The sequence below is a fragment of the Teleopsis dalmanni genome, chromosome 2 (genome assembly GCF_002237135.1).
Source record: "Teleopsis dalmanni isolate 2A chromosome 2, ASM223713v2, whole genome shotgun sequence".
Taxonomy (NCBI): domain Eukaryota; kingdom Metazoa; phylum Arthropoda; class Insecta; order Diptera; family Diopsidae; genus Teleopsis; species Teleopsis dalmanni.
In genome coordinates, this window is record NC_051847.1 from 101,389,779 (window position 1) to 101,402,463 (window position 12,685).

At 38.0% G+C, this 12,685-nt stretch overlaps 2 protein-coding genes across 2 annotated transcripts in view; one reads left to right on the forward strand and one right to left on the reverse strand.

Moving 5' to 3' along the window:
- Positions 1–12,685, reverse strand: part of LOC119686205 (kinesin-like protein KIF17) — a 223,738-nt gene that overhangs the window by 56,188 nt on the left and 154,865 nt on the right. The gene's annotated exons all lie outside the window — the stretch shown is intronic.
- On the forward strand, positions 6,290–11,471 carry LOC119686207. The gene is made up of 4 exons (XM_038100718.1): positions 6,290–6,937; positions 6,997–7,020; positions 11,144–11,293; positions 11,353–11,471. Exons 1-4 carry the CDS (start codon positions 6,825–6,827, stop codon positions 11,378–11,380), a joined length of 315 nt encoding a protein of 104 aa, XP_037956646.1. The 5' UTR covers positions 6,290–6,824; the 3' UTR covers positions 11,381–11,471.

The window sequence follows — 12,685 nt, forward strand, 5'->3', positions numbered from 1 at the left end:
AGACTCTTTTCCAAAGAGTCATGGAATCTGCCTAGATTTGCCTTAGTGTTTCCGTTGATTATAGTGAGAGAGATAGCGCCCACTGCGATCAGTTTTTGTCGGCGATGCTGAATATTAAAACGGTATTATTGGAATTCAGATGATCAGTTACCACCGTTAACTCGTAACCCTCCAAGTAAGTTCTCGCGGGTACTTTGTCTAGAAGGATCCGTGTAAATTCTCTGCGAGCTTACTACGTACTTGGTTTCCGTTTGAAAGAATTCAAAATTGTCTATGTTAATCTTAATGTTTGCGCCTTTCAGCCTGCAGAGTACTTTCTTAAGATTTTGCAAATGATGTTGAAATGATGAACCCGTAACAATGATATCGTTTAGATAGGCGAACGCATGTGATTCCAAGTCAGGTCCAATCTCCGAGTCTAAAGCCCAGGCCGGGGCAGAGTGTAAACCAAACAGCAATACTCGCCATGGAATAATCCCCATCGTGGTACATGAAAGCAATTACAAAAACGTATACATAGATTAGGGTTTGTTTAGATAAAAGAAGTGTGAAAGGGAAGGAAATTGAGAATGGATTAGATTTCAATTGGAGATAGACTGGGTTAAGAGGGTTAAGGCACACCTAACTTGATGGATTAGACTCAACTTGGTTTTTGCATTAGGACAACAGATAAACGACATCATGGGGTAGAACTGCTTGTAGTGAACACGTGAATCGACGCAATTATGTGTGAAAAGTATTTATTACATGGTTATATTCCGATCTCAATTGACTAGGACATTTCATGCTGCGTGGGTATGGTGTCTTTCTTTTTCGAAGATATTAGGCATTAAGAACTGTTAAGAACTTTGGTGACATTATAATGAACCTATTCACGGGCGCTGATAGCTGGAATAGTTCATAGTCGTTCAGACGTGTTACAAGAACGTTTTGTTTTAACCCTGTACCTTCTTTTAGACCCTCTCGTAGTATAAATTGAAAGACATGCTTTTGATTTCGTTTTTTTTATTTCTATTTTATTTTACATATATTTACAAGTGAAAAAGCAGATTTACTTATACTATATACTTAAACTTAAGAAAATTATATTATGTTGCCTTGAAATAAGAAGTTTAACGCCACCGATTAGGCTACATTGGTACACTAAAGGATATAATCAACGTCACCTATTAGGCCACATTGGTGTTCGATAATTCCATTTGCTTGCGGATGATATGGACTTGTTCTAAGGTGTTTTGTACCAATTAATCTCGTGAGTTCATTGAATAATTTTGACTCGAATTATCGGCTTTGGCGGTTAATATTTCAGAAGGACGCCGCAATGTGCAATCCAGCCTTCCAGTAATGTTGCCACCACTGTCCTTGCATTAATATCGGCCATAGGGATAGCAACTGGCCATCTGGTAAAGCGATCAATGCCAGTTAAACAGTAGTTGAATCCATTTGACATTGGTAATGGCTCTATGATACCGATATGTAGTGAGGAAAATCGTTGCTCTGGTAGAAACTACCAAATATTGTTTGATTATATCTGGATGCCTTGGTGCGTTGGCATGGGTTACAAGATCTTACCATTTTCGTTATTTTCTTTTTTCATGCCTGTCCAAACGAAACGCTCGCATATTTGTTTTATCGATGATATACTTCCTGGATTGTGTATCGCCCGGAAAACTTGGTGTGGATGTTCTTGAGGAACCCAGGGAAGAGCTTGTAGAGTTGATATTTTTAGTTAACAGGTTTTTTAATTCGGCGTCGTCTTTCTGTCTCTCAGCTAACTTGTTGAATTCGATCTGTTCGTAACTATTTATTTCATCGATGTGTTGTTTGTCTTTCGTAAACTGTCCGACGCCTTTTCGGGTTTCTGTTAGAACTCAAAAATGATAGGCTTGTGGTCTGTCAAAACTGTGCATTTTCTACCTTCGATCATGTGCACAAAGTGTTTTATGGCTTCGTAAATGGCAAACAATTCTCTGTCATATGTGTTGCATCATTTTTGTGTTTCGGTTAGACGCTTTCAATAAGAACCGAGAGGTTCGATCTGTGTATGTGGTGCAATGCTGCACCTATTGCTCAGTTGTTTGCATTAAGGTGGACCATTGGTTTGTCATCTGTGGTTGGATATATTAATGTACTTGCAACTACGAGTGCTTTTTTGTGTGTGACAAAAGCCGATTCAGCACCTTCTGTCCATTCCAATTAAGTTTTGTCATTAGTTTGATTGGTTTTTATAAGTTTCTGCATTTTATTCTGAATTGCAGCTGCACCAGATATGAAACGTCGATAGAAATTAACCGTAGCTAGAAATCGTCTTAACTCCTGAACCGTGTTTGGTTTTGGGAAGTTTAGTATTGCTTCTAATCTATCCTTTAGTGGATGGTATGACCCAAAAACTTTACTTCTTTTTAGCCAAAGACGCATTTTGAAACGTTCAGCTTAAGTCCGTACTGCTGAAGTCGCTCGAATACTATGCACAAATTGATCTATATGTAAGATAAATGTACATATATAATATGGTGCATTTTTTGGTTCCTTGATTACGTTCCACTAACCTACAAACACGACTATAACAACAACAAGATAACTTTACTTATTGATTGCTTACACTTATCATCACTTGCTTCCAATCGGTTCATGTTCTAGTCGCACAAAATAGCCAACATTCGTTTTGTTTCGCTCTAATTGATAGTTTTAGGTTTATCAAGGTCACGTACTACAATAACTACCACAAACACAGTTCAATATATTTCGGGAGTTTCGCTACTGCTATTGTGACTTCTTCGCTTTGTCAAAAACTTTTGCTTCTTTCATTTAGTCATAACCGTTTCAATGGTAACGGGAATTCCAATCGCCACGACAGAACTGTCAAAACTGAAGGAACAATGAGCTTCGACAAAATTTGGCATTTCAAGGATTGAAGCTCTCCTCAAAGGGAAGGGTAAATCGCTTTCACAATTGGAGCTTCACAATTGGAGCTAAAATGTCGATTAGATTTTCTATAACTATATTTCAAAGACTTTCTAGCATTTCAGATTTTGATTAAGAAATTAAATGCAACTGACACATCTGGAGCTAAACTAGGAGACCTATACATTTCTACTAAAATATTAATAATATCTCAACTGCACGAAGAGGCCCACATTGTATCGGTGCTAGATGCAACAGCAATGATGTCCACATTCAGCAATAAATTAGCACTGTTAAAATTACCTATGTTCAGTGATAAGTAATGTGGCTATAACATTTTCAAATACATTAAGTCAATTCTTACCTTCATGTGGTGTATCCTGGTTAAGCCTGATGACCCCTGTTATCATGACCCCCGTCAGGTGAACTAACGAGATCGGCGACTGTATATCTAGTCTACAGAGTTGACGGACCGAATGTGCTTTCTGCAAAACGATTTGACATAGAGATTCAATATACTGCATGTAGGCTTACAGGAGTGTCGCTCTACGAAAATAAGGTTCTATGCTAATGGCACTTCTATCTCCTTCCTGTTAAAACTGCGGTAGGTCTCGAGAAGCAATCTATGAGGGATATGATCGACTTGATCAAACTCCTGTACGGAATGGTGGAGTCCGACAACGACATATCGAGGCGAAGAAGATTGAAACGAGTAACAATTCCTTGCAGTCCCCTAAAATGGCATACATAAAAGAAATCGAGATGGTGTTTTCGGCCAAGCGACCCCACCGGAATCCACTCCCCCACCGAAAAGAGTCAAAGTTAAAGTCAGAAAGGCGGTGGGAGGATATGCTCCTTGGCAGGCCGAGCAAAACAACACCGGTACTTCCAACATCACGGCCACTGATTAAGGACCTACGACCACCGAAGCGTTGAATTAAAAAGTCGTCAAGAAAAAGAAGAAGATATCGAAGGTAAGATCGAAACTCGACTCGATCATAATCGAGGCAACGTCGAAAGAAACTACACGGAGATTCTTAAATCGATCAGAGGGAACGAATCGCTGAAACGTCTTATCGAAAATGTGTTCTAAATAAGGAGAACAGCAAGAAATGAGCTGCTTCTGAAGTTAAAGCCGACTAAAAAGAGTAGCAGAGTGGTGCTACAAGCAGCAGTAAATAAGGCGCCTGGTAAGATGGGCAATGGCGTGATCTAGCCGAGATTGCCTCAGTGTCTGAAATCTGAAAAGCTCTTCAGACAAAGCATATTCACAACCTGGAGAAGGATGCAGTGCGAATTGCCGCTAAGAACGGCATTTGTCAAACTACCAGTAGCAGATCTAGCTCTACTGCTGAAAACTGCAAAAATTCGCATCGTATGAATGCCCAAATGGCTTAAATCAATGGCAATTTGACTTCAGGAAGAATCGCTCGAAACTTGACGCAATCGACATGCTTGTCAACATGGCAAGGGGGACTACCTCAGGTACTAGATGGAGAGGTAGTTCGAAGGAATATTGTCCAGTACTTACACTTAACGTGAAGAATGCATTTAAATGGGCAAAGTGGTCGAGTTGCACGCGTCCTCACGGTTTTTGGAGTACTATAGTATCTTATTGGGATTGTGTGTATCCACTTCTAAGACCGAAGTGTGGAATATGTGTCTGATTATAGACTACATAAGTACGGAGTGTCATGTGGCGGCTTCTAGGGCTCGGTGTTGCGACACACACTCTGGAACGCCATGTACAATGCTGTATTAGATTCCGATCTTTCAGAAGGTTATCAACTGTCTGGCTATGCAGACGATTTGTCGCTGGACGATTACGGAAATGACAGTCAAATGCTCTGAATCAGTATTCAATATGAACGGTCTTAAGATCACGGGATAGAAGACCGAGGCAGTATTTATGACAACGACGAAGAAAAGGGATACCTATGCATTCCAATGTGAAAGTGTCGAAACCTACTGTAAGATATTTAGGGGTTATTTTCGACGCAAGAATTCGCTTCGGTGAACATTTTCTGGCAACTGAAGCGAAGGCGAACAGTATAGTCATACATATCCATAGAATTATAACAAATACCGCGGGAATTTATACCAGCAAGAGAAGAGTTGTAGCAGCAGTCTCGAGCTCGGTCTTGTTGTATGCGGCTCCAGTATGGGCCTCATGTCAGGTAGCTAGCGCCTGTAATGAACCCTTTTTGGTTCGTTTAAAGCTGGGGTTGAACTCAGCCGTCCCCAAGGTCCACACAAGAAATTTATTTAGTGAGACCCCGTCACTTCTGATTGCTCTTAATTACAGATACCTAGGTTCGAATACCAATCGGAATCACAGACACAAAGGAATCACTTGACTGAAATAGACACGATATAATACCAGCACGCGTGACTGTTAAAGCTACGTGAGTGGTATTACAGGTCGCTGATCACACGCCCTTCCCTGTTCACTGTTAAAGCGCCCAGGGGCCGGAGACGTTAGGTGACTATTAAAGCTACCTATCGTTTCCGACACTATGGTATAGACTCACGTGACTATTTAAGCTACTTGAGTTATACCCCGTACAACCGAGATTCAGTTACTATTGAAGCCCCGAATCTTTCTTACCTGTGTCTCTCACTTGTGTCGTTGTGCTGGATTCCCACCTTGATTTTACACCGATCAGGAGAAGCTAGTTTGTGTTGAACTCTATCAAAGCGGTAGTTATACCTATGAGCCCTCGCTATTATCCCTGTTTTGCTTTTATTTTAATAAAACACTTTTTTTCAATTTATTCGCTCGTTTAGTTTTTTTTTATTTTATTCATTAAATTTATTAATATTCATTTTATTATCATATAAATAGCTAAATACAAATTTAGTTTTATATTATTTTTTTTTTTAAATTAAGTACTCTTTACTCTACTTTAAGTCTTTCCAATTTATCAATAAGAGTGTTAAATTTTATATAGTAACACATTTACTAGTTTAATCAGTTTATCTTTCTTAAAACAATCTTTTCGTGCAAAATTTTAATTTATGCGTACTCACGATTTATCAACAAGAGCTTTAAATTTTTTTTTTTAAATTCATGTAATAACACATTTACTAATGTAATCCGTTTGTCTTACTTGAAAATAATTTTTACATATAAAATTACAATTTATACGTACTCGCAATTTATCAATAATAGTTTTAAATTTTCTTTAAATTCATGTAATAACACATTTACTAGTTTAATCAGTTTGTCTTTCTTAAAACAATCTTTTCGTGCAAAATTCTAATTTATGCGTACTCACAATTCATCAACAAGAGTTTTAAAAATTCAATTTCGATTGTTACAACTCTACTGGTTCAAATAATTTAATTTTTAATTTTTGAATAATTCTTTTGTTTATAGATACGATTTTACACTATTTCTGAGACTATTTAATTGTTTTTGATAATATCACCGCCGTCTTAGTTAAATAAATTCCGCTGCTGCTAACGCCAGGAGTTTTCCTTTTCACGACCGCACATAACCAGACAAGAGAGCTTCTTCCAAGTGTACGCAACTTTTATACCGTCAACGATCAACGGTGCCAGCTGTTGGTACGTTAAAGTTCAACGACCGTTGATCGAAGCTCGTGAACTGATCCCTCTGCAATGCACCAGCGAAAGTCTAGCTTTAGGGCGAATTCTACTTTTCCCTCTCATGTGGAAGCTGGAACTTGTTCTTTCTTTAAGCTTCGCCCTAGTTCTACACCTTTTCCACAAAAGCTTTCTTCGTTTGACAGCTCGTGTTGTTTTGTTTTGATTTTGTTCTATTTTTTTTTTTTTTTACAACGTGTTGTGCCGGTGAACGTGTGTATTTAATTCTATTAATTAGAAAATTATTTTAAAATTATTTTATTTTCCAATAAAGTTCCAGCAAAATAGAACACCCAACGATAGCTCAAGATATGTGCATTATTGTTTTATTCAAATATATTTGTTATGCATTAACAAATAACTTTCATGCAAGTTCAGAATTTGTCAAATGCAAAAATGACGTCGCTGATGGCAGAGGATCGCGGTGAGTTGGTTAAGTTAATGTGCTTATCCGTACTTAACAAATTTTATTTTTCAATGCAGGAACCGTCGATTATATGAGTTCAAGTGAGTGTTTCTTGTTGTGTGTTAGGTGGTCGTGTTGTGTTTAGTAGACAGCTATACCCACGACGTTGTAACGATCAAATTTTTGGTTGACAAAATTTTGGCCGTTACACTCCCTCCTTTCTTTCGGGAAACGTGATTTGCCCTGAACCATTACCTGCCAGCGTGATTTCTGTGACGTTGCTTTGGACTCTTATATATTTTATAGAAGTCGTATTGCTCTTTGATGTGGTGATCGTCTTGTTGAAATACACTTCGATGTTTCACTTGTTGCTGTCGACTTTGAATACTAGGTGGATTTTTCGATGCGTGATACTCGTAACATACTCCTACTTGTTTTAGAAGGCGGATTGTTTTTTCCTTTTGCTGTGGTAGTTGTGTTAATGGTAATGATTGGGTAAGACTAAGTATTTCATCATATATTTGACCTTTTGTCGAATTTGTTTTGATAATGTTATCCTTTTGCTTCCATGGTATTAGCGAAGTCTTTGACGGTGGTTGTTCTTGCGAGATGTTAAACACTTCTTGTACTGCGTGCTCTGGGGTATCTAGTAGCTGTTTTCCATCTGGACCTGGCGTTACACTGATAGGGCTTGCACTTCGGTGTCGTTGTACTTCTTCCATGCTACTAGGTCTTGAATCTTGCTGTTGTGGCACGTGCTCATGTATATCTTGCTGTTGACCAAATTCTGCTGGCATTTCGTTGAATTTAAGATTTGGTTGTCGTGGTATTTCTGGTATTTGCTTTTTGATATGTTTTAGATCTTGATGCTGTGCTGCTTGTTCTTGTGTAGCTTGACGTTGTTTTACATCAGGTGCTACCATGATGGGACTTGGATCTCGGTGTCGTTGCGCCTTTTGTACACTATTAGGTCTCGGATCTTGTTGCTGTGTTACTTGCTTCATTTGAACTTGTAATATTTCCTGTTTTTGTATGACTCGTGGTTGACAATACTCTGCTGACATTTCTTTGACTTTAGGACTTTGTTCTTGTTGTACTTCTGGTATTTGCACTTTGATAGGTCTCGAATGATGCTCTTGTTGCATTTGTTTCAATTGAACTTGCAATGTTTCTTGATTTCGTATTACTCGCTGGTTATTAAACTCTGTTGACATTTCTTTGACTTTAGGACTTTGTTCTTGTTGTACTTCTGGTATTTGCAGCCTGATTGAACTCGGATCTTGCTCTTGTTGCATTTGTTTCAATTGGACTTGTAATGGTTCTTGCTCTTGTGGAACTCGCTGTTGCTTAATTATTTTTGGATTTTCTGGGATTAGTTTGCGATCTTGTGGTGATACATGATGTTGTTCCGCGTCATTTCGATGTCGCATGCTTTGTGTTGGTATGCTTGCTGCAGTAGTTGAAGTAAAAATTCTAGATGTTTCTGCAGGTGTTTGCTTGGCGATTGGCTGGTGTTGCTGCTGGTTGCGGAAAGGTGACTTGGAGACTGGACTATGAATGACTTTATCACATTTCGGTGTATTGGCTATGCGTCTCATGGTCTTCTGTGTTATCAGCGGTCGTGCACATTCCACTGCTACGCGCCCGAAGACTACCTCGCTATCTCGTGCTCGACTTACTTCATTCTGCTCTTCGCGTAGTTCTTCGAAGTCCTCAGCTAGTGCTATTAATTCCTTTAGACAAGTGAAATTCCGACGTTTGATGTATATTTGGTACTCTGTGCTCATGTTGCGATATACTCGTTCTAATTGTGACTCTTGATTTAAACCTGCGTGTCGCATTAGTTTTTGTAGTTCCAAAAGATAAATTTTAAACGTCTCTCCTGGTTTCTGCAATCGATTTCTTAGTTCGTCCTCCAATCGCTCGAAATATTGATGTGGCAGAAAGAATTTCAGAAAATCTCTCTTGAACGCTTCCCAGTGATTCCAGTCTTTCTTATTGTATCTAAACCACACCAAACCTTGTCCATCTAGTAACAGGGGCATTGTCCGAGGCAACATGTTCGTTGATATGGCATACAGATCCGCTAATTCTTCCAGTCGCTCGATAAACGTCAATGGATCGCTGTTGTCATCATACCGGATCGCCCATTTTCTGACCTGGTCAATGACGCTTGCCTGTGTGTTCCTTTGAGGAAGATACGAGTGTACATCACATTGCGGATGTGAATGTAACTGCCTTGCTGTTGTATCGCTGATCATGCTATGTCGCTCTGATGTTTCACTATATTCTCTGTCGTGTGTATATTCCATGTTGCTTTCCCTGTGTTACGAAGTTTGTTATTTACCGCCGCAAGTCTTACATTATTCCGTAGTATCCAGCCCGAATTCTCTGAGGTTCTTAAGTCATGTTTTCGTAAAATATAAAAAATATTTACGACCTGCCCATGTTAGTTGTGTGTATATCACCTCGTTATTGATATTGAAACAGTTGCTATTCGAGTCGTGAAGTGCTGGTCTCAGGGTCCCTGCTCGGGCGCCACTTGTAATGAACCCTTTTTGGTTCGTTTAAAGCTGGGGTTGAACTCAGCCGTCCCCAAGGTCCACACAAGAAATTTATTTAGTGAGACCCCGTCACTTCTGATTGCTCTTAATTACAGATACCTAGGTTCGAATACCAATCGGAATCACAGACACAAAGGAATCACTTGACTGAAATAGACACGATATAATACCAGCACGCGTGACTGTTAAAGCTACGTGAGTGGTATTACAGGTCGCTGATCACACGCCCTTCCCTGTTCACTGTTAAAGCGCCCAGGGGCCGGAGACGTTAGGTGACTATTAAAGCTACCTATCGTTTCCGACACTATGGTATAGACTCACGTGACTATTAAAGCTACGTGAGTTATACCCCGTACAACCGAGATTCAGTTACTATTGAAGCCCCGAATCTTTCTTACCTGTGTCTCTCACTTGTGTCGTTGTGCTGAATTCCTACCTTGATTTTACACCGATCAGGAGAAGCTAGTTTGTGTTGAACTCTATCAAAGCGGTAGTTATACCTATGAGCCCTCGCTATTATACCTGTTTTGCTTTTATTTTAATAAAACACTTTTTTTCCAATTTATTCGCTCGTTTAGTTTTTTATTTTATTCATTAAATTTATTAATATTCATTTTATTATCAAATAAATAGCTAAATACAAATTTAGTTTTATTTTATTTTTTTTTTTTTTAAATTAAGTACTCTTTACTCTACTTTAAGTCTTTACAATTTATCAATAAGAGTGTTAAATTTTATATAGTAACACATTTACTAGTTTAATCAGTTTATCTTTCTTAAAACAATCTTTTCGTGCAAAATTTTAATTCATGCGTACTCACAATTTATCAACAAGAGCTTTAAATTTTTTTAAATTCATGTAATAACACATTTACTAATGTAATCCGTTTATCTTACTTGAAAATAGTTTTTACATATAAAATTACAATTTATACGTACTCGCAATTTATCAATAAGAGTTTTAAATTTTATATATTATCACATTTACTAGTTTAATCAGTTTGTCTTTCTTAAAACAATCTTTTCGTGCAAAACTTTAATTTATGCGTACTCACAATTTATCAACAAGAGTTTTAAAAATTCAATTTCGATTGTTACAACTCTACTGGTTCAAATAATTTAATTTTTAATTTTTGAATAATTCTTTTGTTTATAGATACGATTTTACACTATTTCTGAGACTATTTAATTGTTTTTGATAATATCACCGCCGTCTTAGTTAAATAAATTCCGCTGCTGCTAACGCCAGGAGTTTTCCTTTTCACGACCGCACATAACCAGACAAGAGAGCTTCTTCCAAGTGTACGCAACTTTTATACCGTCAACGATCAACGGTGCCAGCTGTTGGTACGTTAAAGTTCAACGACCGTTGATCGAAGCTCGTGAACTGATCCCTCTGCAATGCACCAGCGAAAGTCTAGCTTTAGGGCGAATTCTACTTTTCCCTCTCATGTGGAAGCTGGAACTTGTTCTTTCTTTAAGCTTCGCCCTAGTTCTACACCTTTTCCACAAAAGCTTTCTTCGTTTGACAGCTCGTGTTGTTTTGTTTTGATTTTGTTCTATTTTTTTTTTTTTTTACAACGTGTTGTGCCGGTGAACGTGTGTATTTAATTCTATTAATTAGAAAATTATTTTAAAATTATTTTATTTTCCAATAAAGTTCCAGCAAAATAGAACACCCAACGATAGCTCAAGATATGTGCATTATTGTTTTATTCAAATATATTTGTTATGCATTAACAAATAACTTTCATGCAAGTTCAGAATTTGTCAAATGCAAAAATGACGTCGCTGATGGCAGAGGATCGCGGTGAGTTGGTTAAGTTAATGTGCTTATCCGTACTTAACAAATTTTATTTTTCAATGCAGGAACCGTCGATTATATGAGTTCAAGTGAGTGTTTCTTGTTGTGTGTTAGGTGGTCGTGTTGTGTTTAGTAGACAGCTATACCCACGACGTTGTAACGATCAAATTTTTGGTTGACAAAATTTTGGCCGTTACACGCCTACAAAATAGTGTCAGGAGACGCCACCGGTGTCCTGGCCAGCATACCGCTAATCGAGCTGATCGCGAGCAAGCTGCAAAAGATTTAATACGACAGAACTAGCAGAGAGGACGCTAGAAGGCAAACAATTTAGATCTGGCAACGTTAATGGTCGAGTTTGAAAAAGGGAAGGTGAACCTTTTTACTCATCCCCGATGTGGAAAGATGGACTAAGAGAGGACATGATGAGGATAACTTTTACCTAACGCAAGCTCTGGCAGGTCACGGCCACTTCAAGGTCTTCAGACATGTTACCTCAATGTGGTTCTTGAAAAGCTTTTCGTCCAGATGAGAGGAGTTTTTAGGGCGGTTGAAATCACTAATCAGACTTTCGAGCTTTTCTTCCATTCAACAAAAAACAAAACCATATCAAAAATTTCAATACATTTTTTGGAGAGATGATGTTATCAGTTACGAGTTGAACACAGTCACTTATGGTACTGCATCAGAACCTTTCATAGTTTACAGTATTTGGCGGACAAGTATTAAGCACAATATAAAACTGGCGCTGTACTGATTAAATCGTCGTTCTTTGTCGATGACTCATCAAAATAAGACATCAGATCACATTGTAATGAAACACAACATCCTGTCACTTGCGTCTTCATTGTTTAACCCGCTTGGGCAACTAGAACCTCTCATACTTGTTGCAAAAATGATGATGCAAAAATTGTGGCTTCTTTGCGTGGACTGCGATGAGTCAGTTCCTTAAAATCTTCACTCAACTTGGAAAGCATTTGTTCAAGACGTTTCATTGCTTTCTTCCGTTAAAATTCCGAGATGGAGAAATGATTGTCAAAATGGCGAATTAAAATTAATGGACTAAAATATAAACACGTAATTTTTACGTTTAATCGGAGTATCTCCAACAATTTTACTTAATAAAATTCCCATACCACAAGCTGCTAATATAACATACTTAAATATTCACAGGTGACTAGCTTGGCGGAAATTTTTTTGCTTTATACTTTGTTATAACATCATCACATAACCCATATGAACTTATGGAAGTCATATATTTGGAAATGCTAGTGCTTCAAATATTGAAATTATTCATAGAGCTCAGCCAAAAATACTGGTGCCCCATAGTATATTACAAATTTCCTTATTTGAAGCTGAATTTGACAATATAAAAAAAAGTACAATAAAATGCTGTCA

Coding starts and splice junctions, on each gene's coding strand:
- LOC119686207 (XM_038100718.1), top strand. CDS start 6,825: ATGTGCATTATTGTTTTATTCAAATATATTTGTTATGCATTAACAAAT. Junction 7,021..11,143: donor CGTCGATTATATGAGTTCAA/GTGAGTGTTTCT, acceptor TTTCCAATAAAG/TTCCAGCAAAATAGAACACC. Junction 11,294..11,352: donor GCTGATGGCAGAGGATCGCG/GTGAGTTGGTTA, acceptor TTTTCAATGCAG/GAACCGTCGATTATATGAGT.